We start from the raw sequence: 19,864 nt of genomic DNA on the forward strand, positions 1-19,864 counted from the left end.
TTCTGAGGTAACCAGGGCTGAAAAACCACTGGTTTTCAATAGTCCATATATAAGCAACTAAATAAATGGACCTAAATCTACTGCATCAGAAAAACCCCACACTTGTGCATAAATATGGGTTCCCTTATTTGCATGCACCAATATGGGGGAGGGGTTTGACGCAATGGGTTCAAATGCATTTCTGACCCAGCTATGCTGGCATAAAAGAGGTTTCTCTTCAATATTCTTCCACATTAGTCACTAGGTACTGTTACAATGACCTTTGTTGCAAATGTAGCCTCCCCTTTTCTCAATGCTGAGAGTGTCACATATGAAGTTTTCTGACCAAGTTTTGGCTCTGTAGCATAATTCAAAATGTACGGAAAGAGGTTACACTTCTTTAATATCAGATATTGCTAATATGACAACCCCTATCTTTCCTGACATATATTTACTTCAAAATATTTCAGACATAAGCTGACAAGCAGAGTCATTCAATTATCTGCTGGCAAGATGTGCTACCATACCTCTTTGGAAATCAAAATATCCTACCACAAATCAATGCTGGGTTGGCCCATTACTGGATCTCTCACGCCCAGGTTAAGCCACTTAACCTCTCTGTGTCTCAATTTCTCCATCTGTAAATTGGGGAAAATACTTGTTTTACTATTAATATAATGGGATCTGTCACCTTAAACTTTTGATTCACCTGTATTTTAGTGAACACAAGACGAATTTCATAACTTGCCCTTTAGAACCATGAATTACTGATCTTAAGACAAAGTGGTAGTATTTAACGTGCTATAATAGCCTTAAATCCTCCTTGTCTTCCTCCATTTTTAACTTACTTGTTGTAAGCTCCAGGGTAGCGACCAAAGTGTAGCTTTCGGAAAGGCACAAACTTTCTGTCTATGTTTTGTTTCAGCCGCAATGGGCCATGCCAGACATAGTTACCACTCCTCTCATAAAAGACCACCAGGTGGATGGCATGAGCGGCCAGTTTGAAGATATAGTGGAGGGGAATTTCAATCCCAGAGAGGTCATCCATCCCTTCCAAACGGGGGTCTTTGTTCTGTATCTTTAGCCACCGGAACCCCATTTTTTCAGCAGCTCTAATCAAACTCACCTGAACATCAGAGAAAAAACACTTACTGTGAAGAGGTCAGAAACAAGACTTCAACACTAAGGGCCAATTCTTCATGCACATACGTTATTCCTGATTTCCAACATACAAATTAGATCAGAATCAGGCCCTACCTATTCCAGAATTTCTCCTAAACCTTAAAAGGATGGTAACCATCTATGCACATTTTTGTTTTCTACTTGTTTTCACTTCACTTACCTTAAATCATAGCAATACCAAAATAAACAGATTAAAAAAAAAAAAAGAGCTTAAATGTCCCCATTCCTCCCAGTTTTGTAGTGCACAATGAAACCATATGATGAGTTCCCTCTTTTGGTGAAAGTCCCGTAATCATACAATACAAACTGGGATATGACACTTCTTCCACTACTTAGAGCTTGCCTACATGAACGTTTAAGGCAGGTCTACACTACGCAAATTGGTATAACTACGTCACTCAGGGGGTGAAAAATCCAGACCCCTGAACGAAGTAGTTATACCGAACTAACCCCCGGCGTAGACAGTGCTAAGTTGACATACCTACTGCCTTTTGCAGAGATGGATTAACTACGTCAAAAGGAGAAGCTCTCCTGTCAGCATAGTAGCTTCTTCACTAAAACGTTCTCCGTGTAGACAAGCCCTTAGCTTGCAGCACACCCTCAGCGTGGATCCTGCTGACATGCATTAGCAGTTCATTAATGCACTTTGATTAGTCCCATTTCAAAAAGGACGAGATCAAATCGCATTAATGAACTGTTAGTGCGCGTCAGCGGAGTGCACATTGACAGCACATGGCAGGCTAGTGCAGGGTAGATTCACAGCCCAACTTGCTGAAAACTAAATAGCCATTAAAACACACACACACACACACACACACACTTCACATCTTTCCATCCACTATCAAATACCTCAAAATGTTCAGTGTTTCATTCGCTTCATATTCTAGTCTACATAGGTTGTCATACGATGGTCAGACTGTGGTATCCAAATGACTTCCTGTAGTGCATTAACCAACGTGACTAACATCTGTCATGAGTTTGTTCTGATAAGTCTTATGACTCCAGATAGTCTTCTCTTTCTGAAGAGACTAGATAATTTCACTGCTAGATTAAATCGTGATCATCACTTCATCCTTCAGCTTTCTCCATTCACTCTCTGACCCTTTTGTCTCCCATCTATCTTTGCCTGTCTCAACCATATCAGCCCTGGCGAGATCATAACATCCTCTAAAACTGAAGGATTCAAAGACTGTAGCCCTTCTACAGAGTAAAAAGTCCTTGTTTTCCCACTCTCAATTACTCTCCTTAACTTGGACCTTCACTTTGCATCCAATGCTGAAACCTTGAGAGAGTCCTTGACTTTGAATTTACTTGTTTCCTCCCACCCCATAGCACCGTGTCTTCAGCTTTGGATCACTCCCAGAATTCATCCTTACATTGAACCTGACTCTTCTGACATCCTTATTTATGCCTTGATTATATCATGACTTGACTGTTGCAAATCCTTCTTTTATGATCTGCATAAATGTAAGTTGTGAAATTTAGGCTAACATGAAGCCAATCAGCTTTAACATATCCCTCAAGGGAGGGGAATAAGATGATGACTAAAGAGATCATCATCACTCAAGACTTAAACAGCTCTTTTCAACAGCAAATCCAAAACTGTAAGCTCCCCTTTTACAGATGGCATTATTGAGGCACAAAGAGGGAAACCTAGAATAGTGTTCTGACTCATGGCCCCATGCTCAGTTTCTGTAAGCTAAAATTAGTATTGACAAAGAGAAAGAAAGAAATACAGCTGACCTTCTTTACTCAGGCCCAAAATGCCACCACTTTTCACTGCGTTTGAGTAAAGAGTTTTACAGCTGCCTGTCTCACATTTTTTCCCCTTTCTTAAATAAAATTATTTAGATTTTTATTGAAGTCATCTCCATACATCTTGTGCAAGTTAATCAAATAATACACATTTCCAGAATACAGGAATTTTGTACACCTAACTTTTCTTTTTATCATAAAGCCCCAGCTTTTTCTGTCAGAAAGAGTTTAATTAAAATCTTATAATATAAAACAAAAGACAAGGTAACAAACATATCAGTATATGGTTGCTGTACATTATGAAACACTCATAGAAATGCACATTAACAGCTCTGCTACCTCTGCAGTGGATACTACTCAAAATTTACTATGGCTACATGTATGATACATTTCTATTTCTTTTTCTTCTCCCTTTCTAACAGATCTCTCCCTCTCTTCCTTCTGAAAGTTGGTCCCCTCTCACCTCAGTCTATGTATGTTGTGGACAGTCGCCCAGCTATCTTTGGGCTACCTGATGAATTCTCAATTCACTGAGACTGCCTTTGAAACATTTTATCTGAGCTTCTCAAGAGTGTTGGCAGAAGCTATTCTCTCTTTGGGACTTCCCTGCCATGTGCCATGCATCTTGAACAGCCCATTGCATGACTTCCCTTTACCTCAAGGTTTCTACAAAAAAAATTTAGGTACACCACTACTTTTAGACCAGTTCCACATCATGAACTTTAAACCTGGAAGTCTTTAAGTATTTTCTGTTCAACCATTATGCATCACAGCAGACAAATGAAAAAGGAGAATATCTTACTTCATGTTTCCATGTTTTGTCCAGTAATGCAAATGTGGTGAAGTCCCGGGGAGCACACAAATACTTGCATTCTGGGCTCATGCCATCAGAAGAGCTGCTGAGCTGTTCAAAGTCTTTCTGAATTAATCCCAGAACCAAAGGATCAATGAGATACACTGGTACATTGTGACTGGACACTAAACCAAGGAATTTCTTAATCACGTGCTGTTTGGAAGAGCAAAAAATAAGAATCAGATCACCCTATAAGTGTGTAAAAGTTAACCTTTTAAAATTATGAATCCATTAGGTATTGATCTCTCCCAATAAGACTTCTGCAATGGGAACAGAAAGTGGAATAAGCACCAAACCTGATAGCTCCAAAGGAGATTACAGAGTGAAGTGCGTACATAAAAGAACAGGGTTCCCCCGTGACACATGTTTAAGAACAAAATCCTTCACTGACTGGCTATACTTTATGTGCAATAGCATGTGTGTGACGTAGTCCTTATGTGGACATATAGGAGCTCTCATGTCCATATATTTGCAAGAACTCTAAGCTCACGTTTTGTGTTCCATGTTTCTGGCCAGTGCACTTCTTGCTGTACAGCAGAGCCCTCTACTGGAAAAAGTAGGGCCAGACTAGCTTTTGAGACAATGATCATTAGACAACAGCAGCAAAATTAAGAGTAAATTGTGGGTTTAGTGAAATTTACAGGCTTTTTTCACTTATGAAATAAGTTAATAAAAATATATAATTTTCCTGAAAGCACAAAATGTGATATTCATATGAATCAGAATTAAAATTCTTTACAAGACTACTTTTAAAAAATCCCAGTCAACAGGTTTATATAATCATGTGAGCTAGTCATCTTACAAAATGGTCACTCAAATTTGGGAGGAAGAGGAGTTTATTATTACACTTAGTAGATACTATATGGCATGTCATAATAATAATTAGCATGTATTCACCACTTTAGGTCTTCAAAGCACTATACATGTATTAACTAATTAATTCTCATCAATATGACAGAAACAGATAAATATTCTTATCCTATTTTACAAATGGTGAAACTGACAAGAAGAGTGAAGGAAATGATCTCTGGTCATAAAACATGTTCATGGTAGCACTATTTCACAGTGTCTTTTGCTGTGGAACTGGCAAATCTAATCAGGAATTTTTGCATATTTATTTTTGAGGGGCAAGGGAGAAGAATTAGCAGGTGGATTTCAAGAGTATCCTGAGCAAACTTGGACATTTGTCACTCCGTTAAGCGGAACTGCACAATTCATGCCATCAATCCTGTATCAAGTATGCTCTTTGTAATGCTATGGTTTCTGGTATGTACAAAAGGTGCACTGTTCAGGCAAGCTTGTATGTAATGCACTCTTTGTTTGGTCTAGACCACTCTGATGTTTGTAAGTATCAAAAAAGCACTGTAAGGACTAGATGCTTCAGCCAGATTATCCAGTCTCTAGGAGGGTGATTTGTTAGCTTGACTCATACACAGGTATTCTTTCAATTAGATACAGTCACATCTCCACGGAAGATGAAAAATCAACAAAACATTTACAGCAATTTATCGTACTGTGACAACAATTAAAAGTTAATCTAACTTAACACTGCAGGATGGATTAAATCAATTACAAGCAAATGCCTTAATGTGCAGTTCTACTCCGAAAGTGAATGTAAAAATGGCATTGCAGGGTCGCATGTTCATCAGACCTCAATGATTCCAGATCAAATGTGTTCAGTCAAGAGACTTTGCCCCACCCTCCAACTACAGCCCTGCAAACTGAACCTGGCATTTGAATGCCAAGCTATGGTTTTGTTTGGGTCACACATTGTGTCCAATAATATATGTTCTGTGGGCCATGTTCTGCCACCTCTAGAACACGACTGGCTTTAACAGGGATGCATAAGTGTAAGTGACAACAGAATATAGCTCAGCAAATTGAATTTAGGAACCAGTTCTATAGGAGTTTCACAAGCAGGGATGAAATCCATTCCCTCCCTGAGCTCTGCAGAGCCAATACAGCTACGAGGAAGGTAAAGTATTACTTTTGTCATTGAAGTGAGCAGATTTACCTCTGAATATCAGGGAGTAAATCTGTGGAAAAAGGAAGGTATTTCACAGAGGAAATGCTCTTCAAGTTTAAACTTAAACAAGAGGCACCGAGGGGTAGTCCTGAAGTCAAGAAGTTTCAGGTATTCAGAGAAGTTGAATAATTTAGGGCTTTATCCTGCAGAATGAAAGCTGAGAAACAACTGCAATGAGCCACCAGCAGGATAAGTATTCTGCTTTGTTACTAACAATCCAATAAAGTAAAAGCTACAAGGGAGCTATTCCTGCAGGCTGTTGAGCCAGAGAGAACATCACATCCAGTACATGTCACGAAGCACTCAGTAGCTGGCTATGAGAAATGCCACTTCATAGAATCATCAAATATTTCTATGTAAGAAGGCAGTCCTCGCAGCTGCCCCTGCTTTGACTTTCCCCAAATACAGCTCTAGAACATTCCCGAGTAGCCATTATTCCTGGCTGGCAGTACCTAAACGTCTTTAAAATGGCTACTGTGCACATCACTTGCAAGCACAGGACTGTATTTAAACCAAAGGGCACAGCCAGGGCACATTCTTAAGGTTGCCAGGTGTCTGGTTTTTGGCTGGAACCCCCGGTTGAAAAGGGACCCTGGTGGCTCCGGTCAGCACCACTGAGCGGGCCGTTAAAAGTCCAGTCGGCGGTGCTGCAGGGCTAAGGCAGGCTGGTCCCTATCTGTCCTGGCACTGCGCTGCGCCCTGGAAGCTGCCAGCAGGTCCGGCGCCTAGGTGGGGGGGGGGGGGGAGGGGAAGGGGTGGCAAGGGGCTCCGCACGCTGCCCCCGCCCTGAGCACCGGCTCCGCACTCCCATTGGCCAGGGTGGGGAGGGCGGTGCCTGCAGGTGAGAGCAGCGCGCAGAGCCTCCTGGCCCCCCAACCTAGAAACTGGACCTGCTGGCCGCTTCCAGGGCGCAGCGCGGAGCCAGGATATGCAGGGAGCCTACCTTAGCCCCGCTATGCCGCTGACTGGGAGCGCCCCAACCTCCTGCCCTGAGCCCCTCCAAACCAAGAGCCCTCATTTCTGGCCCCAGCCCAGAGCCCATACCCTCTCCCACACCACAAACCTCTGCCTCAACCCCAGCCCCCTCCCACATTCTGAATCCCTCGGTCCCACCCTTCAGCCCCCTTCTGAACCCCAAACCCTTCATCTCTACCTCCACCCCAGAGCCCACACCCCCAGCTGCAGCCCTCACCCCCCTCCTGCACCCCAACTCCTTGCCCCAGACCAGAGCCCCATCCCGCACCCTGGGGTCTTGGGGATGGGGCAAGGGGTGGAGCTTCAGGGAAGGAGTGGGGCAAGAGTATTCAGTTTTGTGCGATTACAAAGTTGGCAACCCTACACAGAGTCTCCCCCTTACATCCACTTTTCTCCATAACCACCAGTGTGGAGTTCAATGCAGGCACAGAGATTTGTTCACAACCCACTTTTCTAAAGAGGTTCTGAACCATTACACCTTTTGCTCTCTGAGCTTCTTTCAGCAGTGCTCAGCAGCCTGCGGGATTAAGCCCTTAAAAAAGTAGCCAACCAAAATATAGCTTGAAATTGAAGTAGTAATAAGACCTGCAACATTGCCTCCAACCAGTGGAGTAAGGAGCAGTAGCTCAGAAAGGTCACTTTGCCGCGTTTGTGAAGAGCTTTATAAGTCAGCATAAACTACTAACATGAAGCTAGAGTGAGAGCAAGCAAAATAAGGTCAAACAACTGGAAGAGTGTGCAGTATTATGTAATGTAACTATCTGCCAGTACAAATTTTAGCTGGTGATTTTGTGCCAGCGGCAGCCTATTAAACAAGCTGGAATTCCAATAAGCAAAGCATTTCAATATTCAATTTGGAAGGACACAAAGGTATGGATCAGAACTTCTAGATCAGAAAAGGAAAGACAAAGCCAGGTCCTGCAGAAATTTTCTTAAAAGATGGAAAAATGTTTTGAGGACTACACAGACAAAAGAATCTCTCAGGTCCCCAAACCCACAACCCTAGTTCAATACTTCTGTTTCAAAAATAGGGAATTTCAACCAATGTCTTCAAATGCTTTGTAATTTTGCTCATCTCACAGAGGCATCATTTGGTGCACATAAGTATTACACGGTATGGTGATTTGACAGAAGGCATCTTTTACTTTACCCAGATTTTTGAAAGGTGAACATGGCTACAAACATTTCTGGTATAAAATTTAACCAGCAACGGCAAGGACTCTGGACAAAAATCCAAATCCAAATCATTGCATAATTCCACACTTGCTATAAACTCTATTTAAATATTCGGTTTTGGATTCTTCGTGAAAGCTATGGAGAGTCTTACTGTACTGTATCATATACACAGGATTATGAACTGTAGTTAAAATAAACTATTTCCTAAAAGGTAGATAATTTGGCAAGACCATCCATTTTCTGTCCTCTGGTGTCCATGCCCTGTCATGGTGGGACAGCTTGCATGCTCTACAAATCCCCAGAGTCTGTGTCGGCGGGGGTTTTTTGCTCCCGGATTGGTCTGTGGGGGAGAGGCCAGACAAAACAGACACCCTGGTCCTCCAGGTTGGGGGTTAGGCACAGGGCTAACAACCCTGGCCTGTAAAAAACAAAATACGTTACAGAAACAGCGATGGAGAAATTGACCATTACTGTGTGTGATAGCCTTCAGGAGTCAATTACCCATATGAATGCCAGTGGTGAAAGCCGAAAGGAAGCCACTGGCATAAAGACTGAAGTGCTCAACACCAAGACAAAAACCAAACTTGGTTTTTGGAACGTACTGACAATATACGAAACCAGGAAACTAGCTCAGGTCACAGCAGAGATGAGATGCTACAGCTTACACATCCTGGGTGTCAGTGAGAGCAGATGGACGGGATCAGGAAGATTAACAACAGCCTTGGGAGAAACTTTGCTCTTTTCTGGACGGGATGATGGACAACACTATGAGGGTGTTGCCATCCTTTCGAAGAAGGGAGTGGAGATTCCCTGCTTGAATGGAAATCCAGCAGCAGCAGACTTGAGAGCCAGACTGAAAGGGAAACATAATAATATCACCCTGATTCAGTGTTATGCTCCAACAAATGACAGTGATGAAGAAGTAAAGGACAAATTCTACCTTATACTACAGGCAGAGTTAGAGAGAGTGCCACGTCACGACTTAACTATCAGCATGGGAGCCCTGAATGCCCAGGTCAGTAAGGACAACACAAACAACGGCAGAGCAATGGGAAGACATAGGTGTGGCACCGTGAATGAAAATGGAGAAAGATTTGTTGATTTCTGTAATATGAATGACCTAGTCATCGGGGGAACCCTATTTCAACATAGTGAAATTCACAAGCTGACATGGTGTTCTCCAAATGACAGAGATAAGAACCAGATTGACCATATCATGATCAATGGCAAATGGCGACATTCACTGACAGGTGTGAAAGTGAGAAGGGGTGCAGATGTTGGCAGTGACCACCACCTTCTGACAGCCTCCATCAAGCTAAAACTGAGAAGTGTGGGTCCACCAAACAAGGTACGTTATGATATTGACAAGCTAAAGTCCCTTGAAATACAGAAAGCCTTCGTTCTGCAGTTAAAGAACAGGTTTCAGGCACTTGCAGACCTGGATGAAGAGGAGGGGAATGTGGATGAGGAGATCAACATGAAGTGGTACAAAGTAACAGCAATTTATAAACAGAGCCGGGAAGTCTGTCTAGGCTACAGGCAAAAGAGACGGCAGGAGTGGATTACACACAGCACATGGAACACCACAGAAACCAGACGAGCCCTGAAAAAAAAAGTTTTAGACACAAAATCCCAGAAGCTAAAGGACAAATACTCCGAGCAGTACAGCAAGGCACACCAGGAGGTCAAACACCTTGTGAGAGCAGACAAACAATATCATAGTGATAATCTGGCAACACAAGCAGAGGATGCAGCTGCTCTTGGTGAACAAGGAACCGTCTACAAAGTGACGCGGCTTATCAGTGGTAAATGGCAGACACCAACAAACACTCATCAGGAACAAACACGGACACCTACTAACAATTTAAAAAGAACAAGAAATGCGCTGGACAGAGCATTTCAAAGAATTGCTGAACAGGGAGCCACCTGAAGAGGAAGCAAACATCCAGGAGGAAGAAGATACCCCAACTAAGGAAGAGATCATTCAAGCCATCAAATCCTTAAAAAATAGGAAAGCTCCTGGCAAGGATAACTTAAATGCAGAATTGTTCAAGGTAAATCCTAAATTAGCAGCATCTATCCTGGCCCCTCTATTTACATCAAAAGAAAGGGAAAAAGTGCCAGATGAGTGGACCAATGGGGTTATGGTGAAGATACCAAAGAAAGGAACTCTTAGTGATTGTAATAAATGGCATGGTATTACATTTTTATCTGTGCCAAGCAAAGTATTGTGTAAGATCATAGTCTAGCATATATCAGAGGCAGTTGATAGTGTTCTCAGCTGGTTTTCGGAAAGGGTGTGGATGCACAGACCAGATCTTCACTCTACGAAACATAACAGAACGGTGCTTAAAATGGCAACGGCAACTCTATATAAATTTCATAGACTTTGAGAAGGCTTTTGATAGCATTCACAGGACCAGCCTATGGTGCATTCTGCAGGCATATGGAATTCCTTTCCGTATAATTAACGTCATCAAAAACTTCTATTTCAACTTTACATGCAGTGTTGATCACAGTGAGCTCAGTTTGGAGTCAAATCAGGAATACTTCAGGGGTGTGTCATGTCTGCAATCCTCTTCAACATTGCCATCGACTGGGTAACGCAATGTACAACAGGAGACATACCAAGAGGCATTAAATGGACACTCTTCTCACCCCTTGAAGACCTGGACTTTGCAGATCATGTCATTCTCCTAGCACATACCCAACACCATATACAAGAAAAAACAACTCAACGCATTCAGCCAGCAAATTGGACTGAAAATCAACCGCAATAAGACATATATCATGAACTTTAATATTGCCTCACCATCACTGATAGAGGATTATATTCTCACCAATGTAGAAACATTCACATAACTTGGGCAGCATCATCAGCCAGGACAGTGGAACAAGCCAGGACATCCGGAACAAAATCAATAAAGCCAGGAACACCTTCAAGAGCTTAAAGACAGTCTGGAAATCATCAAAATACAACACCAAAACCAAACTCAAGATTTATCGGAGCTGCATGCATTCAACACTACTTTATAGTGCAGAATCCTGGGGAATGAGAAAGTATGAAATGTCCAAACTGTCTTCATTCCACACAACCTGCCTCAGAAAAATCCTCTGCATCTTTTGGACCAGAACAATTTCAAACCAAGATCTATTGACGCAGTGCAGCCAAAAGGATCTGAGCACCATCATTGCCAGGAGGCATCAGAGACGGATTGGTCATGTGCTTCGGATGGAAACTGATTCCATCACTAGAGTAGCAATAAGATGAACACCTGAAGGCAAGCGAAAATGAGGCCGCCCGAAAACAACCTGGCAAAGAGCTGTGGAAGCCGAGCTGAAAAACCCTGGCCACAGCTGGGGAACCCTTGAAAGACTTACCAGAAACAGACAGGAGTGGAGGAACTTCATCACTGCCCTAAACGCCAGAGGTGTAATAGGAACATGACGATGATGATGATCCATCATTTTAACAATGCCACCACACGGATCTGCATTTTTTCTGCTCTTAAATAGCAAGTGACCAATCTGAACCTTTTCTTTTAAGGTTCAAAAAGTCCTCTGGAGAAGTGGAGAGCAAGGCCTCCCAATGATCTATTTAATCTGATTAATCTTTATGGTAGAGAGTGGAATTCAGTGGTAAGGAACTTTCAGTTCTTCAGCTTTGTTCTCCCCATTAGGTACCACCATAATCAATATGAAAGTTATGTCTCTGAGCACACTGTAAAAATAATTGTTGGTTGGTGAGTATGTAAGTGAGTATGTGCCTCAGTCCAATTCTGATTAGAGAGAAGTTTACATCATGAAATTAACTGTCACAATTGGCTCTAACTGTGACCAATGCTGGTTCTCATATCAAAAGGGCCAAGGATTGAACAGACATGGAAAATGACTTCCCTCTGAGCCCTGAAGCACCATTTCTATTAAGCGTCAAACAGAGTTGAATGAACAATTTAAACTGTTCCAACGGAATAGGTTTTGAAACCAGTATATTATAGATGGGGGCACAGGAGCTTCGGAGACACTCCCATTAGCATGCCCAAGTGTATTCTAGGGATAAACAGAAGACTTCAGTGTTCAAATCCATCAATCTGACACCTTTCACAAACACTAAATTCACTTTAAAAAAAAGTAAATTAAAGATTTCCAGTTTCTGTGTTAGTGTTTTGGCTCAATTCTAATCAGGTTAAATTACATGCTGCCTGTCTAACCTGTCCCTGCTGTTTTAATAGGATAAGTTATTCTTCACTTTCTGTATCTCAACTATTTTGTTATCCTGATGCCACAACTACAAGGCTAAGTTCCACTCTAGAAACAGGTGCATTTCAGAAGTGATGCCTATGTGTACAGCACACAGGGCACGATCCTGAGACAGCTGAGCACTCAGAAATCCCCTTTACTTTAATGGTCATGTTCAGGGCGGTAAGATCAAGGCTGCTTCCATTTAAAACAACAAAATTCCCAATGACTAAACTGGATGCAGAAGTGGACCCATAATTTGCAATTCTATAAGAGTTCATTGATACTTACACGAGATGCTGCATAAATAAGTAACAATGTACATACCCATTGTATGCCATCTTGTCCTGACTGGCTTCCTTTAACTTTTGAAAAAACAGCTCCATTCTAGCAAGAAGAAGGACAAAAGATATTTTGAAAGCTAAGATGTCCCAAATGGTGGTTTTGTTTAGATTTATAAAAGGAAATTTTACATATTTTTTTCATTAACACTTTACATTTCAAGGATTGCAGTTTTAAGTTACTTATATATGTTACATGGAGCAAAAAGCATGGCCAGTAGTATTCACTTAATATATTTAGAAGGACCATACAAGGATTGCTGGATCTAGCCTTATGTTTCCAAGTCAATAGGCCAATTAGTAAAAGAAAAAAGGACAGAGTAGGTAAGAATAGATTAAAAAAAAAAATCAAAACAAAACAATTTTTTTAAATGTAAATTAAATATAGGTTTATTTTAAAAATATACATATTTACATTTTGAATTGACAACCTGTGTTTAGGCCTAAACTTATTATAATATATTAAAATCATTTAAATTAAATACAAAAAATAATATTAAGCGGTACATGTTTGCTGCCAAAGTATTAAAGAAAGTCAAATTACTGAACTCGTGGAAGTCACTGGCAAAGGACTTGAAATCAGAGTATGCTGAAGTGCCAAACCAGCTTTTGACAGCAGTATCCTCTTCTGCAGTTGCAGCAAGAATACTTCCTTCATTTCAGTTTGTTCAGCAAGTTCAGTGCATTCAAAGTTAAAAAAGTAATTGGGAGTTAGAAAAGGAAAACAAGCTTTCTTGCTTTTCAATCTATGATTAAAAACAAGGTGAGATGATGATAACTACTACTTCTAAATGAAGACATGGTAACCAGAAACAATAAGTTCAATTCACTAACTACAGATAATACCTCGTTTAATAAATCAATTAGTTGTAAAGGCAAAATATGTTTTGATAATTATTTTCTTATGCATCCAGGCTATTTAAGGTAGTTTTATTTAATTTAAAATGCTGGTTTTCTGCATTTTAAATTTAATTTGAATTTCCATCCAACTAGAACTTGACACAAAGTGCAAGTTAAAAATTTATCTAGCGAATAAGAAATGCATCATTCACCATTTTCTAACATAAAAAAATATAAAAATTAAGTAACTTCTTTTAAGTTAAGCAATATACTTGCTTAAATAAATGTGCATAAATACAATGTACCCACCTGGTTAGCAAAAAGAAGCACCACATTTAGTTAAAAGGCTACATTTAGTTGCAATCAATGTTTGAATGGTTACTAACCAATGAAAATCAAGCTCTCTTATGGAAAATAACTAAAATGCAAAACACGATTCAAATTGATTTTTTAAATCAAGGTTTCCTATTTGTTGATTTAAATCATGATTAAAGTCAGTGATTTAAATTAATCCACTCTGAAAAAAGAAGATGAAATAATGCCAGTAGCCTCAGAACACTGGGGAAAAGTCATACATGAGGTTCAGTGGTGCAGCCTGTCAAAGATATGACTGTCGATGGATAAGTTTGAGAAGGAAAATATTTGTGTCATAAGAAAACATTTGTGTTAAAGCCTCAGATTCCTAGCTACCTAGTGGATAATGATTTCTAATTCACAGTTTTGCTGTGGACAGCATATGAGGAAGCCAGACTGTAATGTCATGTAACACTAAAAAGACTTCAGACTGAATAAGGGTTACCCCCACCAAAAGAGCTAAGCCAGGAAATTAGATACCAACAGACTCTCCTTCTAAAGAAGGAGAAAGCGAAGACATAATGTTGCCTTCAGTTCTTGTACTGTGTGAACTGAAATCTAGAGATAAACCATTTAATCCTCATGAAGCAAGATTTCACTTCGAGCAGCATTTTAGCTAATTATTGCTTTTATTTTCCCATTATGGAAAGATTACATCTAAATCAGAATCATAACTACAGGAATTTACATTTGGTATCTAGAAAGCTTTACAACAGAACCCCAGAGACAAGTTAAAGGTGACAGATTCTGCAGAAACAGTAGCTTCTTTTAATTTTAACACATCTGTTGAAGATGCAGCAAACAACAAATTGCATTTTACTTTTTTGCTTCCCTAAACAGCCTTACAGAAACTCCATTTGTCTCAAGTTTCAACACAGAATCATACATCAGTCCGGGTTAAGTCAAAGTGCATGCACTCAGGAAGTTTAAAAAAAATCTTTTGATGTACCAGACTGAGTTCAAATGTGCAGCAAAACCTGGAATTGCGGAAATTCCGTCTAGTGTCTGATTTCACAGGTTAAAGTCTTTGTCTAGCTGGCAGTGTGGCTCAGGATTGAGAGTAACATTCTAATCTCATCTGTTCTATGCTACCTGCTCACTGTGTCCTGTTGGGTAACGTATTGAATTTTTGCATGTCCATTTTATGGTAATAGCTATCAATCCCACAGGGATTTTTGAGTAATAATTAGTTAATATCTGTAACGCACTTGAGCATAAAAAGTACTATTTTTTTTTTTTTTTTTTTGGCCAAATTCAAGTCTTTAAAGTGTTTTTTTTTACCTTTGGAGATAAGTAGTACTTATAATAGTACAACTGGAACAGGAGAAACACTGAACTTGTCAAAGTAAGAAGAGCCAAAACCACGTTCTTATTAATTCTCTGCATTAGTCTTCGGCGCTCACTTGATTATCACTTGAAAGCAGCTCAGTCTTTTTCATCTTTTCAGATTGCGTATGACTTCTTTGCTTTCTGTGAGCAAAGGAAGGTCACTTAGTTTAAGTAAAAAAAAAAATACATACAAAATCTACTTTTTAATAACAAGGTATAACAGTTCTGAAAAGCTAATTGAAACTATAGTAAACTGTGTGAACATAAAGTACTTACAGAAGAAAAAAAGAGTAATGCAAATTATGAGTAAATCCACACGAAATGGGAGCTAATCAGTGAGACTGCTGGGTTTCTAGTCTCATCTTTGAAAAAACATATTTTAAACAAATAAAACCCATTCAAACTATAGCCAATCTAGATGCAATCCTAACTATATAAGCTAGACATCTAGGAAAGCTACTGGAGTGAGAATACCATCAAAGTGCAACTATCATGTTTAATAAGGAACAATCACCTACTGAAGGGGAAGAAATGCCAACTAAATAAGAGAGACTACCTAAAAAGACTCATTGGCTGGGGAGAGGAACAATTTTCATATTGAGACCATTTTGTTATTTAAAATATTTAACTATAATGGGAGAAAGAGGAAAAACAGATCCACAACAATCAGAGCAAGAAACCAGGATTAACTGATAGGAAAGAGAACATTTTCCTCTTTTGTGTTTTATTTTTCCTTTCACTTGACCAGAAATTGGGACATCTAATGAGAATGCAGTGAAACTTCATTCTGTGAGAGAAAATCCTGCATTTGAGGAGACACCAGACATTAGAACAGTCATTTACACTGTGATTACATCTCTGATTATGTCTCATGTACTGTGTTGTTCACAGTGATAACATTTGGTTCATTTCCTTTCTTCAATCCTGCTCTTCCTTAGCTAAATAGCTTCCGGTTCCCTGGCCGTATAAGACAGGGGTTCTCAAACTGGGGTTGCAAGTTGTCAGCCTCCACCGCAAACTCCATTTTGCCTCCAGCATTTATACTAGTGTTAAATGTATACAAAAGTGTTTTTAATTTATAATGGGGGGTGGCACTCAGGAGGCTTGCTATGTGAAAGGGGTCACCAGTACAAAAGTTTGAGAACCACTGATATAAGATATGCATCCGAAGAAGTGGGTTGTACCCACGAAAGCTTATGCTCTAATAAATTTGTTAGTCTCTAAGGTGCCACAAGTACTCCTGTTCTTTTTGAGGATACAGACTAACATGGCTGCTACCCTGAAACTGATATAAGATGTTCTTAAAGTAGTACTGATGATGCTAGTCAACCAAACATAAATCAGAGCTTTAAACACAGTGAGTTTGAACACCAATATTGAATGATAGCAGTAGTAGTAGAACGCAACTACCATTCGGGGGATCAAAGTTTGAAACTCCAGCTCAATCTGTCACTTCTGAGCTGGCATAATTTGGGAAATCTGCTGGGTGGGAAACACCTACAGTTCTTCTCTAGTAAGGCGTTCAGCTACTTTATAAATTGGATTCTATTCTGGCACTAACACCAGCATATAATCAAACAGGGTAGGTCTATACTTACCTCCAGGTCCAGCGGTAAGCAATCGATCTTCTGGGATCGATTTATCGCGTCTTGTCTAGACGCGATAAATCGATCCCAGAAGTGCTCGCCATCAACGCCGGTACTCCTGCTACACGAGAAGAGTATGCGGAGTCGATGGGGGAGCCTGCCTGCCGCGTCTGGACCCGCGGTAAGTTCGAACTAAGGTACTTCGACTTCAGCTACGTTATTCACGTAGCTGAAGTCGCGTATCTTAGTTCGAAGTGGGGGGTTAGTGTGGACCAGGCCTATGATATGAAAGCAGTGTCTGATTTCAAAAGTAAAGGATTTGTCTGGTTGGCATAGTGGTCTGAGCTCAGGATAGGGAGTCAAATTCTAGTCTCATCTATGTTAGCTACTCACTATGTTTTAGGTAATTTAAGCATGTCAGTTTTATTGTAACAGTTGTAAATAATTCCCCCACCCAAAGTATTCTGAGAGAACTACTTTTTTTTTTTAAATCTCATTCTTCTGAAGCATCATGGCGATCAGACACTGGACAGGGAGGGCTAGGACTCTGAGGTAGCACTGAGCATTCTCTCAGGTGGTTGGCTGGCTAGATTTTGCTCACATAGTCAGGGTCTAACTGAGCATCATATGTGGGGTCAGGAAAGAATTTTCCCCCAGATCAGATTAGCAGTAACTGGGGGTGAGGGGATGTCACCTTCCTCTGCAAACTGTGGGTGCAGGTCACTTGCCAAGATTATCTGGCCATATTTCACGTAATCCCTGCCATTGTAAGGGCCTTAAACACTGGTGCACTCTTCTATTCTCTGTCTGGGGCATGTAACAGGCTAGTCTCCTGTGGACTGTAATACTTGGGTCTCATTTTGGTCATCGGTTACTGTGCAGGTACAGTGTAGTGACCTGTGATCTAGAGGTGGTCATATTTGTGGTTTTCAACCTTTTTTTATCTGCAGACCCCTAAAAAATTTCACACGGAGGTGTAGACCCCTTTTGAAATTTTAGACATAATCTGCAGACCCACAGGAGTCCGTGGACCACAGGTTGAAAAGCACTGGACTAGATGATCTCATGGTCCCTTCTTGCCTTAAATTCTATGTTCTGAGGAATTCTAAGTTCTGGGGAAGAGTTCATCTTTGAAAAGCACTTTAAGCATATTTAAGGTTACCAACCCTCCTGTTTTGGCCAGGAGTCTCCCGGAAACTAATCTGGGAGATTTTAGGCCGCTAGAAAGTCCGGCAGTTCAGCGGGGCTAAGCCAGGCACCCTACCTGCCCTGGTTCTGTGCCGCTCCTGGAAGCGGCCGGCATGTCCAGCGGCTCCTAGCAGGAGGTGCGGCCAGGGGGACTCTGCGCACTGCCCTAAGCGCCAACTCTGCTGCTCCCATTGGCTGGGAATGGGGAACCGCAGCCAATGGGAGCTGCGGGGGCACTGCTTACAGGCACAGAGCTGCAGGGCCGCCTGTGAGCTGCTGTTGCTTCTGGGAGCCCTCTGAGGTCAGAGCCTGAACCCCAAGCCCCCTGCCCCAGCCCATGCCCCATCCCCTTCCTGCACCCCAACCCCCTGCTTCAACCCATAGCCCCCTCCCCCCAAACTCCCTGCCCCAGCCCAATGAGTGCGGGGGGGGGCGAGCGAGATTCGGGGGGGGGCGGGGAAGGGGTCCGGGCAGGGGGCCGACCTGGAATGGGTGTCTGTGCTCAGACAGCCGGCAGCCCTAAGCACTAGTGTTAGCCGTCTCTGAAGAGCGGGCGGGGGGGGGTGTTTCCCACCTCGGGGGACGAGCCGCACTGGGGCAACCCGGCTCCGGGCCGAGACCCGCGGCTGCCCGAGTCACCCCCAGGCGGGCAGGGACCGCTGCTGCGAGCGCGCTTCGCTCCCCGGCAGGCTGCAGAGCCCGGCTCGGGGCCGGGGCCGGGGCCGGTTCTCCCGCAGCTCCTGGGGCCCTGCCCCCACCAGCGGCCCGGGCCCGGATCCGCCCCCACCGCCCCGGCCCGTCGCTCGGAGCCCCTGGCGCGCCGGACCCGGCCAGGACCCCTCCACTCCCGCACGGGCCCCGGGCTGGCGTGGGCAGCCCCCGCCGGCCGCCATTCCGTTACCTGGGCCGCCGCCGCGTCTGCCAGGGGGCGTGGTTTGCAGCAGCCGTAAAGCGAGTGCCTGCGGCTGGTAGAGCGGTGGGACAGTTTGCGCATGCGCCAGGAAGGGCGCGAGGCCGGCCGGCCGGCGAGCAGGGTGGGCGGGGGCCGTGTGAGCGCTGCGCGCGGCTCCGCCAGCACGAGCCGGACGCAGAACGGGGGTTCCCGATGGGCAGCAGGCCCGGGGTAAGCTCGCCTCCCAAAGCAGGCGCGCTGGACATGGCCTTTGCCCGCCTCTAGAGAGCCCTGCGGAGCGTGTGTGCGAGCGGCCGGGGATATAGCGTTTGTATCCGTGCAAGCAGAAGGGCAAGGAGGGGGGTACGCATGCAAGAGATTTTTTTAGGGGGTACAGGGTACCGGAGAGACTTGGAGGCTAGTCCCTCTCCCCCCCAGTTCCTTAGAGGAGTTTGTTAGCATATGCATTGAGCTATTAAACTTAAAGCCTCTGTTAGCAGCTGTATTGTGCTGTTAAGGTGGTGAAGAGTCCGCAGAAGGGCTGGGGGGATGGAAGGTGTTGAAACATCTGATTCAGCTGTAGAAGTGAGGTTTTTTATCCACAAAAGCTTATGCGCTAATAAATCTGTTTATCTTTAAGGTGCTACTAGACCCCTTGTTGTTTCGGTGTTTAAACACTGTTTTTGATTCCTGCTCCAACCTCTGGCCTATGAGCATATAATATACCCATGGGATCATTCTAAGCAAATACTGAGGTACTCTGGAGCCTTTGTATTTCCTTGATCCTTTGCAGATGGATTATGAATTGGATATGGTAAAAAGACTGTTCTAGCACCAGATGTCTGCTGACTTGCTCACAGAGTCAGCAGTCTTTGCTACCTGTGGTATAAGCAACACAGCCCTTCCTTGAGTGGTTTTGTTCTTTCCTCTCCAAATGGCAAAGCCTGTTGCCATTGAACTCAATAGCAGAACTTCTGATTTCAATGGGAACAGGATTTGGCCCCAAGAGATCAGAGAATGTGACTTTGATCAATTGCTTATCTGTCCAGATACAGTTCTCATACATGTTCTGCCAGGCTGATTTTGAGTGCTGCTCCTGTATGTCATGCTGAGGAAAATGAAACAAGTTGGCTGTAGTTCTATCAAGAT

The 19,864-nt window shown here is 42.6% G+C and overlaps 1 protein-coding gene across 3 annotated transcripts in view; it reads right to left on the reverse strand.

The window, feature by feature from the left end:
- The window catches only part of FKTN (fukutin), a 32,906-nt gene extending 14,149 nt beyond the window's left edge, over positions 1–18,757 (reverse strand). The window contains exons 1-5 of one of the 3 annotated variants that reach the window (XM_054031279.1): positions 18,725–18,757; positions 15,002–15,190; positions 12,513–12,572; positions 3,719–3,922; positions 828–1,105 (exon numbers count right to left, since the gene is read on the reverse strand). In XM_054031279.1, the coding sequence (XP_053887254.1) occupies positions 828–1,105; positions 3,719–3,922; positions 12,513–12,572; positions 15,002–15,106 (647 nt within the window). In that variant the 5' untranslated portion in view covers positions 15,107–15,190; positions 18,725–18,757. Of the gene's footprint in view, positions 1–827; positions 1,106–3,718; positions 3,923–10,758; positions 10,890–12,512; positions 12,573–15,001; positions 15,191–18,724 lie in introns of those variants that run through there. The other 2 variants (XM_054031281.1, XM_054031282.1) reach the window with 2 other exon arrangements.
- Between the last annotated feature and the right edge of the window lie 1,107 nt (positions 18,758–19,864).

The sequence above is a fragment of the Malaclemys terrapin genome, chromosome 6 (genome assembly GCF_027887155.1).
Source record: "Malaclemys terrapin pileata isolate rMalTer1 chromosome 6, rMalTer1.hap1, whole genome shotgun sequence".
Lineage (NCBI taxonomy): Eukaryota > Metazoa > Chordata > Testudines > Emydidae > Malaclemys > Malaclemys terrapin.